The sequence below is a fragment of the Seriola lalandi genome, unplaced genomic scaffold, assembly GCF_002814215.2.
Source record: "Seriola lalandi dorsalis isolate HSWRI2012SDOR001 ecotype SW California unplaced genomic scaffold, Sedor1 jcf7180002054829, whole genome shotgun sequence".
NCBI classification, from domain to species: Eukaryota; Metazoa; Chordata; class Actinopteri; order Carangiformes; family Carangidae; genus Seriola; species Seriola lalandi.
Window position 1 is genome coordinate 16,225 of NW_019525382.1, and position 15,000 is coordinate 31,224.

General features: G+C 40.0%; 1 protein-coding gene across 1 annotated transcript in view; it reads left to right on the forward strand.

Annotated features, from left to right (window-relative positions):
- Positions 1-2,924: 2,924 nt before the first annotated feature.
- nr5a2 (nuclear receptor subfamily 5, group A, member 2) overlaps positions 2,925-15,000 on the forward strand; it is a 69,340-nt gene continuing 57,264 nt past the window's right edge. The window contains exons 1-3 of the mRNA XM_023426522.2: positions 2,925-3,734; positions 7,006-7,124; positions 10,647-10,788. Coding sequence (XP_023282290.1) covers positions 3,653-3,734; positions 7,006-7,124; positions 10,647-10,788 — 343 coding nt within the window. The 5' untranslated portion in view covers positions 2,925-3,652. The remainder of the gene's footprint in view (positions 3,735-7,005; positions 7,125-10,646; positions 10,789-15,000) is intronic.

The following is a 15,000-nucleotide window of genomic DNA, read 5'->3' on the forward strand; positions in this document are numbered from 1 at the left end:
GTGTGTGTGTGTGTGTGTGTGTGTGTGTGTGTGTGTGTGTGTGTGTGTGTGTGTGTGTGTGTTTGTGTGAGCGTATGTGTGTGTGCCAATCAGATAAATCTAGAATTAGAAGTGTCTGAGGCTAAGGATTAGTCCAAAGTTTGAGTTGTGGTGTCGGCATGACCTCAGTTTTAAAGTGACTTTTACCACCTCAAACTGTTAAGACCCAGTGTCAGTAAAGTACACTTACCTCTCTCTCTCTCTCTCTCTCTCTCTCTCTCTCTCTCTCTCTCTCTCTTTCTCTCTCTGTTTCTGTGTTTCAGTTCATTTTCATTTTTCAGTTCCTGTAACTTTATTTTAGTTGTGAATAACAAACAAACCTTGTGATGTTTGTCTTTTTGTGTCTTTTATTCTCTCCTTCTTCCTCTGTGTCCCATACTTTCCCCCACAGCACCACACTATGTCTCTCTCTTTCTGTGTGTGTGTGTGTGTGTGTGTGTGTGTGTGTGTGTGTGTGTGTGTGTGTGTGTGTGTGTGTCTCCATACAGGTTAATCATTCCACCAGTGCTACATTGCCAGAGAAGCTCTTATCAGTGTCTGTGTCATTTTATAACCTGACCACCTTTCCCACCCCCCACCCCCTTGTCCTCTCTTGTCATTCTCTTACTCCACCCCCACCAAAGCCTGAAAGTAACCTGCTTAAACCAATCACAGGCCAGCATTAATAGTATAATGCTGGTTAGTGGAGCCTCCTGCACTCTGTCAACATTGTGGTTGATGTGCTGGTCACCAGATGATGATAAAAAAGAATCTGTGTACATGGGTATGAAGGGAGGCCAGGTGATTACAGATAAACAGGAGAAGAACTCAATTATTTTCTAAATCAAAGTTCAAAGCAAGTTTAGTTTGTTTCATATCATTCTATGTTATTTTGTTTCTATAATGTATTGCCATTACTGCAAATAAATGGCCCTTTTGTTCCAAGAGACATGAATGAAATTAGTCAACAGGGGTGAAATGTGACATTTTCAGTAAAGAGATGCCAAAGAAACAGTGGTGGGAACTTTCTGTGTGTGTGTGTGTGTGTGTGTGTGTGTGTGTGTGTGTGTGTGTTGGCAGTGAGAGTGGGGAGGAGTGTATTTAAAATAAAAAAAAAAAAGGGAGGAAGACTGACATCAAGATCAGTCAGTTCTACAGAGGACCTGCACACTGACTGTGTATTGACTCGTATGGAAACCTGACGTAAACCAGCTGCAAGTGATGATGCTGTATTTGTAGCACAAAGCACATGTTAACATTCATTTCTGGTGGATTCAAGTAATAGCCATGTGCTGTCTTAATCAAACTTTTAGAAAAACACGTTTGATTGAAATGACTGAAATCCATATGAGGATATTTGAAAAGAGACATTTCAAAAACATGTAACATAGCCTATAAAATACTCAATGAGCGTGAGTATGATGCTTTAATCTCCCAATGATAATATCATATAACTTTACTGGATTACCAAAGCTCCACATTGTGTTAGGGGTCACATATCTGTAATGAATTGCATTTTGGCTGACACTGTAGAAATGAAAGGATGAACACAACAGGTTTAGATAAAGCATTTGCTTTTACACTTTTATTGTACTTGGTTTTGAATAATCAGATTTCAGTCATCCTGCTTTTCAACAAAGGTTTAGAGGGTAATGCTGGGAATTTATTACAAAATGAAGAGGAAAACTCATTTTATAATGAATACATTTTACATGCTTGGTGTTCTATTTTACTTCCTATAGTGCCACACTAATACCATTGTCTCACAGATGATATTAAATTCTTTAAATATGTTATTTTATGTGATCGTAGTGTTTTTCTGTATGCTCGTGCATGCATGTGTGTGTGTGTGTGTCTGTGTGTGTGTGCGTGTGTGTGTGCGTGTATGTGTGTTTGTGTGTCTGTGTGTGTGTATGTGTGTGTGTGTGTGTGTGTGTGCGTGTGTGTGTGTGTGTGTGTGTGCGTGTGTGTAGCGCGCCCTCTGCGACCCCTCAGGTGTGTCTGGCGGTCTGCCCCGTGTCTTTTCCGTGTCTCCCCCCCGCTCGTCCTCAGTGGCTCAGACCGATGATAAGAACACACTGTGTTTAAAGCATCTGCCTATCTGTGCCTGTGTATGTTGGAGCGGGTGGAGGGAGGGAAGGGGGGGGGGCATTACAGGGACGTAGCCGCATAATTATTTTTTGTCTTTGTGTATGTAATTTGGAATTGGCTAAATAGCCCGAGTCTGACGTCAGATCACTAATTGATCCCTGCTCAGCCAATTACTGATAATAATTCAGAAGCAAAGGTATAATTTATTGCGTGAGGGGGGTGATTTGATCCGCAAATAAAGGCCATTTTAAGCCCGAGGCCGGCGCTTCTCACATTTTCCACAAAATTGAACAATCAACCCCAAAAAACAGATTATTATACGTTTTTCAAATATATATGGATGTAATGCAGAATTTATTATGTCCTTCACCTGCATTAGAAAGAAAGAAAGAAAGAAAGAAAGAAAGAAAGAAAGAAAGAAAGAAAGAAAGAAAGAAAGAAAGAAATGCTGTTAAGTTTTATTTGATTATATTTTATGACATTTTATAGATCAGGAGATCATTGAAGTCTAATTGAGTTGTGTTATGACCACAGGGGAACATAACGTGATGCTAAAATTGATTAAAGGGGTTAATTAATTAACACAATCAAATACATGCAACAGATATATAAAGATGAATAGTTTTATCAAAAAACTTGTACATTGTAAAAGCGTGCGTACTGGCGCGCAAGTGTGCGAGTGTGATCGTGGGGAGTCTGCTCTCACGCACAATTGCATCACCTCGCTTGATTTCCTTGTTCTCCCTCCGATTTTAAAGTCCATCATTAACGGGGATTAAACAGCTGAGATTTTGGAGATATGGAACTGGAGGGTTTGAGGCGATGTTTCCAGGTCTCCTCGCCTGATTGGGTCGGTGAAAGATGATGTCAGACGACCGCATGCGCCCCGGATTGGAGAAAGCGGAGTAAACAAAGCCGCGAGGAGGAGGAGGAGAGGTCTCCACATCTCCAGACAGTCCGACCGACACACCGAATCCTACTTTACGCACAGGAGAGGGCGGCCCCGGCGGCGCGTACTCGACTGCTAAAGGCTGAAAGTTACACTGACAGTCCCGCTTTAATGGGTGACGCGCTAAAAAGACTTTTGGAAAAGCTAAAGGGAAACTTACCATCGTCTTTTACTCCGGACGCTGTGCAGTTTTGTCGTTTGAGTAAGAGACTGATTCCCTAACTCTGCGCGCAACTGCTCCTTAACAAGTAACGAAGGAATCCCTCGCCTGTGCTCTGCTTATTATTACGGCTTTTTCTTGCGCGAATGCAATTTTGAGAAATTAAATTAGTGAAGTTGAATCAGAGCAGACACACACACCGAGCGGCAATGCAGCCCGGCCGGTTGGAGACAGTCTGACTCGTAGGAATCAGGCTTCGTATTCAGAGCATGGTCCGATAATTGGAAGACAGACAGACAGACACAGAAAGTAGAAAATAGACAGCTGAAAAGACATTTGGCTCACGCTGAGGTGTGTTTGGGAGCGTGTGCCTCTCACGTCCAGGTGTCCCGCCGAGCGGTGCGGAGTCTCCAGCTCAGGCCGGCAGCGCTGACATGCTGCCCAAAGTCGAGACTGAATCCCTGGGACTCTCTCGATCGTATGGAGAACAGGGGCACATGCCAAGGAACATGCAAGGTAAGACCTGCCATTCCTCTGAATCTCTTCACACCACAAGATCCGTAAGCTTTCGCTACAGTGTCTTTACAGAGCGTTATCAGACTGGAAGCCCTCGGCGCGTTCCTCAATGTCACTAAAACTTCTAAACACGCTCATAACCAGCTAGATCTTTGCAGAAAATGCAGCTCAATTACTGACGACTGTCAACACAGGCTATTGTTGTATGATGAACGTGTTAAATTACATTATTAGACGTGTATCACGTGGGTCATTATTTTACAGAGATCGCTATTTTATTGATGATTATGAAATGTGTTTAGTGTGGTTTCAAAAAAAGGTTTCTGCTATTTTTTCCCAGTCTTTACTGTGCTATGTAAATGTTAATGTTTGGCCCATGATCAAACGATGGTTGTACTCAGCTGTCACTCATACTGGAAGTGTGCGGGCGCCTGATGCAAGTGAGGCAGAGCAGGGGAGAGTAGGTTATTTAACTTTGTCACTTGTATGGTTTTATGACGAACCACTTGACTTCGTCTCAGCAGTGCCACTAATACGCAGAAATAGCTCGAGAATTTGTCTTTATATAAAGAGCATTTAAGACAACGTGTTGCCTATTTATCAAAAGGTCCGCAGAGCAGAAATGTGGAGGTTTGATTTAGTGATTTGCCCCCTACAAAAATATTTGACCTCGCGCCAGCTAACTTTAGTCTAATAAGCCTAAAAAATCACTTTATTGACACTGTGAAATTATAGCAATTGTGTGAAAAATAAATCCAAACTAATATTTTTTTTGTTACGTTCTTAAGAAATTTCTGTGTTGTAGTTTGTCAATTTTTGGCCTAAAAATTGAAGTAAATTACAAAAATCAGGTTGAACTAAATTTAAAAGGGGCACCAAATATTTCTTTTACGATGCTGTGCTCGTGGATGTTTTTTTTTTTCAGTATCTTTGTTGACTTTTTTTAATTTTAATTTTTTTTTTTAACATTTCATTAATAATGTCAAGCATCGCGGGCACAATTTGCTTTAGATCTTTAAATGTGCGAAATGAGGTTTAAGAATTCAAAAACGTGCAGCTTTGATTGAGGAGAGATTGCTCGGGCCAGTTTTAGGTTTACAGATTGGTTCACATTTATTATAATTCCCTCTGGTATAAATTAATTTTTTTTTCTTGATCTGTTTCTACAAAGACCATGAAGCAGATAAAAAAAAAATTAAAGAGGGAATGAGTCCTCTATCGAGATAAACTCACGTTCCCCCAGCTAACTCCTCTCAGGTCAATCCATAGCCATATAAACGGACAATCAATTAGCCCGGTCTCGGTTTATGAGACGCTGATAATACACACTCACAAGACGAGGAGTGGCTGTTGGAGAGCCCGTTATCTGCTTGTACACGGGTTAAAAACAAGGTAGCTCGGAATGAAGGGGGGGGGGGACTTCTCTTTGGAGTCTTTTTTTTGACACATGCTGTAGCTGTGTGGAAACTGCATGAGCAAATGGCAGCAGGTGAGAGACCGAGTGCTGCCCGGTGTGTTTCTGCATCTTCTTAAAGCCATGACATCTGCGCACACCTCTTGACTGTCTGTGGAGGCAGGGATGCTGGATTAATCACATCTTTACATTAAAAAAAATTATGTGTATCTTTTGGAGTAGCCTATAGACATAAACCAGCTTCTTATGCTGTTATAATTCCTTAAACTGTGGACCCACAGTAATAACTATAGCATAAAGATTGTGAAATTTAAAGGGAAAAATATATAGGGCTAAAACGTTTTTCTAGAAATGTTCTTTATTTGCGGCGTTAGGAAAATTTCCAACTGGAGGTACTAATTTATTTTCTATTTACCACGGCCTCACCCACTGCATAACTGCAGCCACTGTCCCGATAACGTTTATTTTCTCCTTTAAAATGTGCCCAAATCTGCAGCTGCCGCGCGTCATGAGAAAAGGCCCTGTACAAATCCTCTAATTTTTTTGCAGTTTAGAGCAGGAGAAAGTTGGGCAATGGAGTTTGCTTTGTTGCTTCTGCATGTGGGAAAAAAAACGGCAGCTCGGTGGAACTTGTTGCTTCAGCTGGAAATATGCAGCGCGGATCCCAGCAGGGCAACGCGTTAACAAACCAGAAATCATGTCTAATTAAAAGGTCTGAGTGCGCAGATGAGTGGGTTTTTGAAGCAGAGCAGTAATATGTGTGAAGGCCTTGGAAGGCGTCTCGTTGACAAAATATTTCCACTTTTACAGCCACATCCACTGAGGCTTTCCTGTTTGATCCTGGCTGCTTTTTATGATTAGAACCATAAATGCTTTTGTAACTGTTGTAAATGTCAGTGTGGCTGTTTGCTTAGCGCTGTCACACACAGTCTTATCAATGCAACTATTTCTAATACACAAAGCAAAGGGGGTGGGGGGGTGCAACAAATACACCGCAATAATATTCCTATCGTGTACTATGCTCTGTGTTAAATCTTAATAAGAGAATAATGTGGAAAAAATGTGCAGATATGATGGACTTTCTGCGTCGATTTTAAATTGCAATAATGAATTTAAAAAAAAATCTGCCTATTCTGTGTTTACTCTTCATTTTGTATAACTACTGAAATGCTTTGGAAACAAGAGAAATTATCATGTCACATTAAACTGACGACGTGTAAAATGGACCTATTTTTTCCCGGCGCACGCAGAACGTCACGTTAAATGTTTCGCACTACTATATAAAGCATGAAATAAACCAAAGCTGTCGCCCCACACAGCATTGCGGGTGATTCTTCGAGGGGCAAAAATGATGTTGGTTCAAGTTGGTTTTGGATGTTTTTCTCCTCGCCTGCAGAGATAAGGGCTTTTCTGTGTGTCTTCATTTGTCTGTGGGCGGTAACATTTTCTCCTCCAATCCTTAACTCTAATATCTCTCCATTTCCCCCAGCGATTTCACGACTTAGATGCATGCATATTTATGAGGCTCGCTTTCATGAGCTTTTTTTTATTATTTATTATTTTGGCTCCTGTCTGCAACGAATGTAGAAGAAGAGAAGGAGGTAACAAGGAGAAAGAAATAGTTGCGTCCTCTCAAGTCATTTCAAAATCGATTATTCGTCATCTTCCCCTCTTCATATCAAACATCTAAAAGTCCAACAGAAATACAAGAAAGAAAGAAAAAAAAAAGACTCTAATTCAGTTGCGTCGCGTGGTTCCCCGTGGTTCACCTTGATGGATGAAAGTGGGCTTTTGGAAAAGAGATTGCTCAGCACAGCAACAGACTTCTCTCTGTGTGTGTCCGTGTCTCCTCCGCAGCCCCCCAGTTAAAAATGATGGACTACTCTTATGACGAAGACCTGGACGAGATGTGCCCCGTGTGCGGAGACAAAGTTTCTGGGTATCACTACGGACTCCTGACCTGCGAGAGCTGCAAGGTTAGTGCCCTCTTTCCCCCAAAAAGGAAAAAGCACCGCACTCTTCCTACAACAATATTTCCGTAGTGATAGAAAGTGTGTCTGTGGCGTTGTGTGGGTATGGTGACCTTATCTGCTTTGATACATAAAATATTCCCAATGTCTAAAATTGTCTTTAGCAGTGAGGTCACAGTCAGAGTTGCCTAATTATTAATGGTGTTATTATTATAGAGTTCCTGCAGTCAGTATTAGGTTGTGTGGCTTGACAGTGGGTTGACTGCATTATAATCACCTGCAGGTGTGTTTGCAGTGAAGCTGGATTGTTATATACTTAAGTGTAATTATTTTCCTTGAATATTGCATGTGCAGCCCTATTTGCATTGCACAAATTAAAATACACTCCATACATGGTAACACTATAGCTTTTATATTTATATGGCCGCATTATCTCAGTATAACCTCTCTGTTCATCCGTGGGGATGTTTCTTTTTCTTTTTTTTATATAGCAGTTACAGTTTTGCATGAAGATCATTTAGACAAAACTTTTTCTGTGAGTATCAGAGGATTTTGTAAAGCGGTGAAAAGCTTGGAAATGAAACAGGGGTTTCGATGGGGGTTGTGTGATTTTTGCAACCACCCAACACAGGAGGTGGAGGTGGAGGATTTAACCCAGAAAGCAAAGTACACAGTCATAATGAACCTGTTTGTACAAGGCTATGTCCTACTGTCTAAAACTCTCATCACAAGTTCATTAAGAGCACGGCAACACTGTCTGGTTGCAAAATGTTTCCATACGCAGGTTAATAATGAGGCTACTGTTAAGCAAACTGTTGCTGCTCTTAATTTGAGCTCTATCAACAACCTATTTGTTCCTTTCTGCCCATTTCCACTGTTCTCCTCAACACCAAGCTAATAGGTATTGCCCAAGTTTTTTCTTAGTCCAGTAAAGCTGTCAGCACAAAATTAAGCTAAGACAAATGTCTCTGTGTTAACACTATTCAGTGTAAAATTGCAGCTCACAGTATTGATGCGGCGGTGCACATTTCTTGCCTATGTGGTCATTATTCAAAGCAGATGTTATAGATTTTATCCCATATTATGACCTTGAGATGCTCAGCACTTGCTTGAAGGGAGTCGTCAGTGGCATCTCTGCTGCAGAAACAATCCACAAACACATTTCCCAGTTAAGCTGAAACACTTGCAGGATGTAGATGAAGAGGTCTGTTACACTGCGCTGTACGTCCGTGTTGAAACATTAATAATGCTGATAATTACCTGAAGCTTGTCATTGATTATCTCTAAGATGCAGGCAGTCTGTTCAGTAAACGTATGATCATCAGGGCTGAAGTGATATATCAGTTCGTTGACATGTTACAGGCTCATATTGGCATTAAATATCCTCTATCAGACAGGCAGTGCAATCCATCTCCACTGTAGTGAAGGTTCCTCCCTGGACACAGCTGCACAAAACTGGAAAAAGCAGCAATTACATTTTATTCTTAGTTTTCTATTAAAATGAAAATAAGTCTAGTTTCAGATTTTGTTATGCGCTACCAGCGTAAGCTTCACATTTTCTGAGTTTGTGGTATGTCATTAGTCACAATTTCATTGTGAGCTTTTAGATGGAATCATCCTTTATTTGCAACTACCTTCGACCTCTGCCCTTCCACCCCAAAAATGCAGTTTTGAATAGGACGCATTTTTTCATCAGGATGAGACTTTTTTAAGCTTTGGTTGCCAGCTTTTGAGCCGAGACACTCACACACACACACACACACACGCACACACACGAGAGAAAGATTGAATCACACAAGTAAATATTCTTTTCTTTAACCTCCTCATAATCCTGCCACCTCCGCGAACACATACGGAGACACACAAACACACACACACACACATACACACACACACATCCCCTTTATTCATACAGATGGGAGACTTGAATCCTAAAATACTGATATTACAAGCAACTAGTAGGAAGGTTAAGTGTCAGAGCTGCAGTGCACATATCAAAAGATATATTTATGATCTGCAGAAGTAAAAGGAAAATAAATATGAGCAAAGCCAGTTGAGGTCAAAAGGATATATATATGTATATATATATATATATATTATTTTTTTATTTTTTTCTTCAAAGTTGGCGCATATATTTGAGCAAATAAAGCACGTACAGGAGACAGGGATCAGAGGAGATAAAGTGATTATGTGAATTATATTTTTCCTGCTTCTTTGTTGGACTTTTAGGTCAGGTTTTTGACATGTTGTAAAATCTGTTTCCTGGTGGCTGGTTTTGGGCAGACTGCAGTCTTTTAGGATGGAATTCCAAGGTCAGGAATACCCTGCTATGTGATAAATTAAGACATTATTTGTATGAATGTCTTATAGCTACCTCACAGCATGATTTCAGATTTTATGTTAATTAGTAGATCTTTTTTGGGGGGGCTAATGATCTGTGTTATTTGTAATGGCAACAGAAACAGGAAGAAGTTGCTTGCAGCCATCCCTTTACACATGAAAATGAGCCTTGATGAGTGCCCTTCTCTTGGTTTGAACTGCAGGTCAGATGAGAGCATTTCAGTGAGATCCGCTTAATCTCCAGAAGTGATATTGTGTAGTTTTTAAAGCATGGTTGAATCCTGTTTGGTTCAGATATTTATAGCACACGCTGTGTGCTAAGTGGAAAATTGGAAAGAAAGTTCTCTCTGAAGCATGGATTTTTTTTTTTAGCACTGAGAGGTCAATAATCCAAAACCGAGAGCATTTTTTTTTTTTTGGGACGGATCAGGCAATGCAGATTGTCAATTAAATTTGTGTTTGGTGAGATATTGACAGCAGCACGTTCTTTTTTTATTTTATTTTATTTTTTTAAAGACCAGGTTTAAGGATTCTCCTCCTAGGTTATGGATCTAGAATATGTTAATACAATCTTCCCTACGTTTGATTTCCACTGCTGCTGCCAATAATTAATTCCACATTGCAGGTATGAATATCTGTAATCCCGGAACTGTGAATTATGGATATAATTTATTGGATTTTTTGGACTCCTGTGCTCATATTTTTCAATAATTTAGTGGAGAGTTGAAAAGATGCTTTCCCCATAAATTTTAGCCTTTACGTGAATAGAGAATATTGAGAATAGTAAAGTAATTTTGACAGGACCCAAATTAGATTTTATTCCCTTTATAAACTGGTTTATAATACAGTGTGAGTAAATTAGGTATGTAGAGAATATATGTTTAAAGCTGAATGAATTAAGGTATGATATAAATAATTTCCTTATATGACTTCAGTCAAAAAGTATTACAAACACAAAGCTTGTTTCATTTGTAAAAAGTGTGTATTCTCTGATTTATATGCGTGTGTCTGTAGAGCATCACAACATCAATTGGAGTATAGCTTTCAAAACTTCACTGCGTGTGTGTGTGTGTGTGTGTGTGTGCATTAAGTCTGTCCCTTTCCATCTGTCTGAGAGTGTGAATGGGCCAATTACCGTTGCATTGCAGGGGTCAAGCAGGTTGACGTCTTAATTGGTTCTCTCCGCAGGGCTTCTTCAAGCGCACCGTCCAGAACAACAAGCGCTACACATGTATAGAGAACCAGAGCTGCCAGATTGACAAGACCCAGAGGAAGCGCTGCCCGTACTGCCGCTTCCAAAAGTGCCTCACCGTCGGCATGAAGCTAGAAGGTACAGCAACATGTTTCCATTTTTAGTGCTCAGGTGTTTGGCTTGTGGCAGGGGATCACAAGTTTTGCTGGTGTTGTGCTTCTGTGATTCAGTGTGTTTCCATCTGAAACATAAGATGGGATATAACCCAGGTAGAGATGTTCAAAAGTATAACAATGACTGGGAGATGATGTGTAGTTGTCACAAGTTTGGGATTCTTAGAAAGAAAAAAAAAGATAAATAAGATGCAGTTGTTCAAACAACTAGCAGCTGTTACAGACTGGCCACTGGGATTTCAGCATCTTGCTCAAGGGCTCTAACAGAACAGATGACTGTTACTGAACATGTGACTGTCCAGTTATAGATCCTTATAGAGCCTTTGCTTGAGTAAAAGTAGCAGTTCTACAGTGCAAACATACATATACTATCAAAAGTAGAAGTACTCATAATGCAGAAAAGTGTCCCATGTGAGTGATATACTATTACATATTATATTATTGTAATATTATTCTGATTCACACTAATACTGATGCATTAATGTGCATGTACCATTTTACTGCTGTAGGTAGTAGAGTAGAGCTAATTTGAACTATATACAAAGTATTTTATAAAGTAATAGTATATACTGGTAAACAAATATAGTGGATAAAAACATGCAGTAGTACTCATTCAATTGTTGAAGAGTAGAAAGACAAAAGAGGCCAAGAGGAAATTCTTCACTACAATACTTCAGTACAATACTACTTACTCAATACTTGAGTAAAAGGTACTTCGTTATATTCCAGCACTGCCAGAAACAAGACGGCATCTAGGCCGATGAAAGCACCACACAGCCTCCGGGGCTCACTTTCACCAGAAGTATTTTAAAATAATATTTTACTCCAGAAGAAGTTGTATATTTTTATAGTGCACATACAGTACTGTTTGTTCATGAATAGTTTACCACAGCTTTTGTCTATTCTAGGGTTTCATAGTGAACACCACTCACTAAAATATGACCTAAAACTTACAGTACACATCTGCGGGAGTGGAAAAGCAGACCCAGGCAGTGTTATTGCATTCTGGGTGCTGCATCATATATTAAGATATGATGCCTGTTTGCAATTACTGTTTCTGAAAGTTGGGGAGGAAAAAATTATAACATGGAACAGCTGAAACTGGAGGTTGACTGCTTCTGGACCTCCACAGAGGTGTTTTAAAACCCTCTACCAAAGTCCTAGTGAACTGACAGAGCAAGTCTTTTTCCATTAATTCCCAATTGAACACAGTTAATCATAGCACATTAACTTTTTTTTTTTTTGGAAAGAGTGAAACCAGTCTTCCGTGATCAATTTGCATGTGAATAGTTTCCTCCTACATTGATATATCCACCATTAAAGAAAGGCGAGTACCTGCTTTGACAAAATGATTGCCTGTATGAAAGTTGAAGATTGTATTTATTTAAACATTTAACAATGAACATCTCAGTCATTTCTCTTTTCCAGACTGTATACCCCATGAAGAGAAACCTTTCATTTCTACCAAAACATTGCAATCCAGCATTGCTTATTAGTATTTGAGATGGGGTCAGGGGGAGTTGGGGGGTATCTGGTAGCTGCTGTGCACTTAAACTTGCCAGACAGAGTAATAGATAAAATATTAAACTTGGCGGCAGGGCGAGAATGGTAATGATGATACTTTTGGCCGGCCATTTCGAGGCCTCTTTGTTTGATTTGAACGTGGCTCAGAAGCTTGTTCAAACACGGCTATCCAGAAGTGACAGGGCAGCAGGGCAAGAAATGCTCTTCAATGTTTAAGGAAAATATTTAAAATCAACTATTTTTCCACAAATTAGTTGACAACTTTTACTCTGAAATCACTAATTCTAGAATGAACAAAGAGACTTGAAGGTCATCTGTCAATAAGAGTAAAACAGAGGATTAAAAAGCTAAAGGTAATAGTTATTATTTTGTTAAGCAGGAGGTTAAGTTACAATGTTGTAAAAACTACAAATTATTTTTAGGTTGCGGAGTCTTTTAATCAGAGTAGGTGTTATGTTATTCATAGGGTTTCAGTTTAATATTGAAACAAAATTCTTCACACATTTGTATTTTAAACCAAATGAAAAATCCCTAGGCCCCTGAAATGATCACATACAATTGAGAAAAGTTAATATGTTGAAGAAATAATACCCTGGGAGGCTGAAAGTCGAGCAAAGACAGCCTGACTAAAATCTTTCTGGAGGCTTTTGCCTTTACCTGCCATGTGCGGCGTAATTAATTGCTGTTAATTGTGAATGGCCGCTGGGCAGAAATGTCCCGGCCTGTCATTTTCCAGCTGACACGGGTGGGGAGGGGGTTAGCGTTTGATTTGTTTTGCTGGTGGTAGCTTTCAGCTCGGGGGCAAGACGGGCCCTGCAGCGCTCTGTCAGGGGCCAGAAGCTCCAGTGGGCGACTCCTGCCACAACCAGTAAAGACCTCCCATACAGAGAGTCTGACACCCCTCACCACACACACACACACACACACACACACACACACACACACACACACGCACACACACACACACACACACACACTACACATACAGCTCTCCCTGGTAAACACATACATATATTCATGAGAAGCCCAAAAAGGTGTTCAGAAGGCCACAGGCAAGAGGGAGAAGATGACATTTGATCTAAAAAAAAAAAAAAAATGTCTGTACAATAGCTGTGAAAGAAGGGGGTTTAGGGTCATGTGCTTTGTTATTGCAATCTTTTCATACCATTACACAGTTGCTTGCAGCAACATGTGAATTCAGGATATCGAGTGGAAACCAAATGTGGACAAAAAAAATGTGAGGGCAACTGAAAAGTTGACTCAAACTGTAATTTCTTTTCTGTCTTTTTTGGGGAGTTTACTTTTCTGCGGTTACTCAGTGTCTTTCCTGTTTGTTGATATATGTTTGCCAACCAATGGAACGGTGTGTACAGTTTGAAATTTGCTGCGAGGGTGGTAACAGTAAAGAAGTCTGTTTGTGCATCTGTCAGTGTGTGTGTGTCTGTGACTGTTGGCAATGTTTCAAAGTTGAGGGAAAGCAGTGAAACAAGGTGAAACAGCAGACGGGTACATATCAGAGTGAAATAAACAGTGTTGTGATATGTCTATCACCCCTATCCTGACACTAGGAGATCAGTTGTATTATCTATAGCTGATAACAAAAGAAAAGTAGTTAAACCTCGGTGTCTCTGCACGACACAGGAAAAGGGAATTTTGTAGCATTGTAGAGGCATATCATATTCTCCCTGTCTGTGCCTCTGCCACTGACCCTGTGGGTAACAGTCAAGCTATGTTCTCCAAAATAAAACTCCCTCCCTTTCCTGTCATCTCATCAACTGGGATCCTGAAGAGCAGGCAGGTGTTTGGAGAAACTCCACAAATCTAATCTTACCATGTTAATATGATTATGAGTGTATCTTACAACCTTAAGAAAACTGAAACCACATGTCATCAGCTGCTAATATTTGTCCATCTAATTTTACAATTCATATTATTTATCATAAAATTAGAACATGAAAAATATATCTATAAAATGCATTATTAGTATCCTAACTTTTGTCCATTAAATCTTATTTAATTTGTTGATTTATCTTTTACTGTTAGGGGCAGGTGGTTCATTGAGTCTCACATAATGAAAGAAAAACAAAACCCACCCACACACACACACACACACACACACACACACATGCTGTCACATACACACACAGTGATGATAGAGCATGGCAGCCACACACTCATTTAACCAAACAAGCAGAGCACAGGCTTCCATGCTGTAAAAAAAAAAAGCCATGCTTCTTGGTATGCACTGCAGCATCTCAGCCAGTGTTGACTCATTGAGGAAAAAGCAAAAACAAAAGCCACATCCCATCAAGGTTTGATCCATTAGCATGTCATTCGCTAAAGCTGATGTAGCATGCCGTATCTGAACGGCTCCCACTGGTATGATTTTCTTTTTATGCTCACTAGAAGTTGCCTCGCATCATATGCTTCACTGAACTGCTTAATATTTCCTTCACCAGTGTATCGTCTTAAAGACTGAGTGTGATACTGGCAGTTGGAATAAACTGTTTCCACTGTGTGCTATTTAAGGCGGCAGAAGTTAGTTAAGATGTTATTGAGAATGTCCTTTGACAGCATTTGAACAAACACAAGGAACAACATGAAACTTTTGTCCTCCACTGATAAAAGGCTGATTGTTTTACTGACTGGTTCC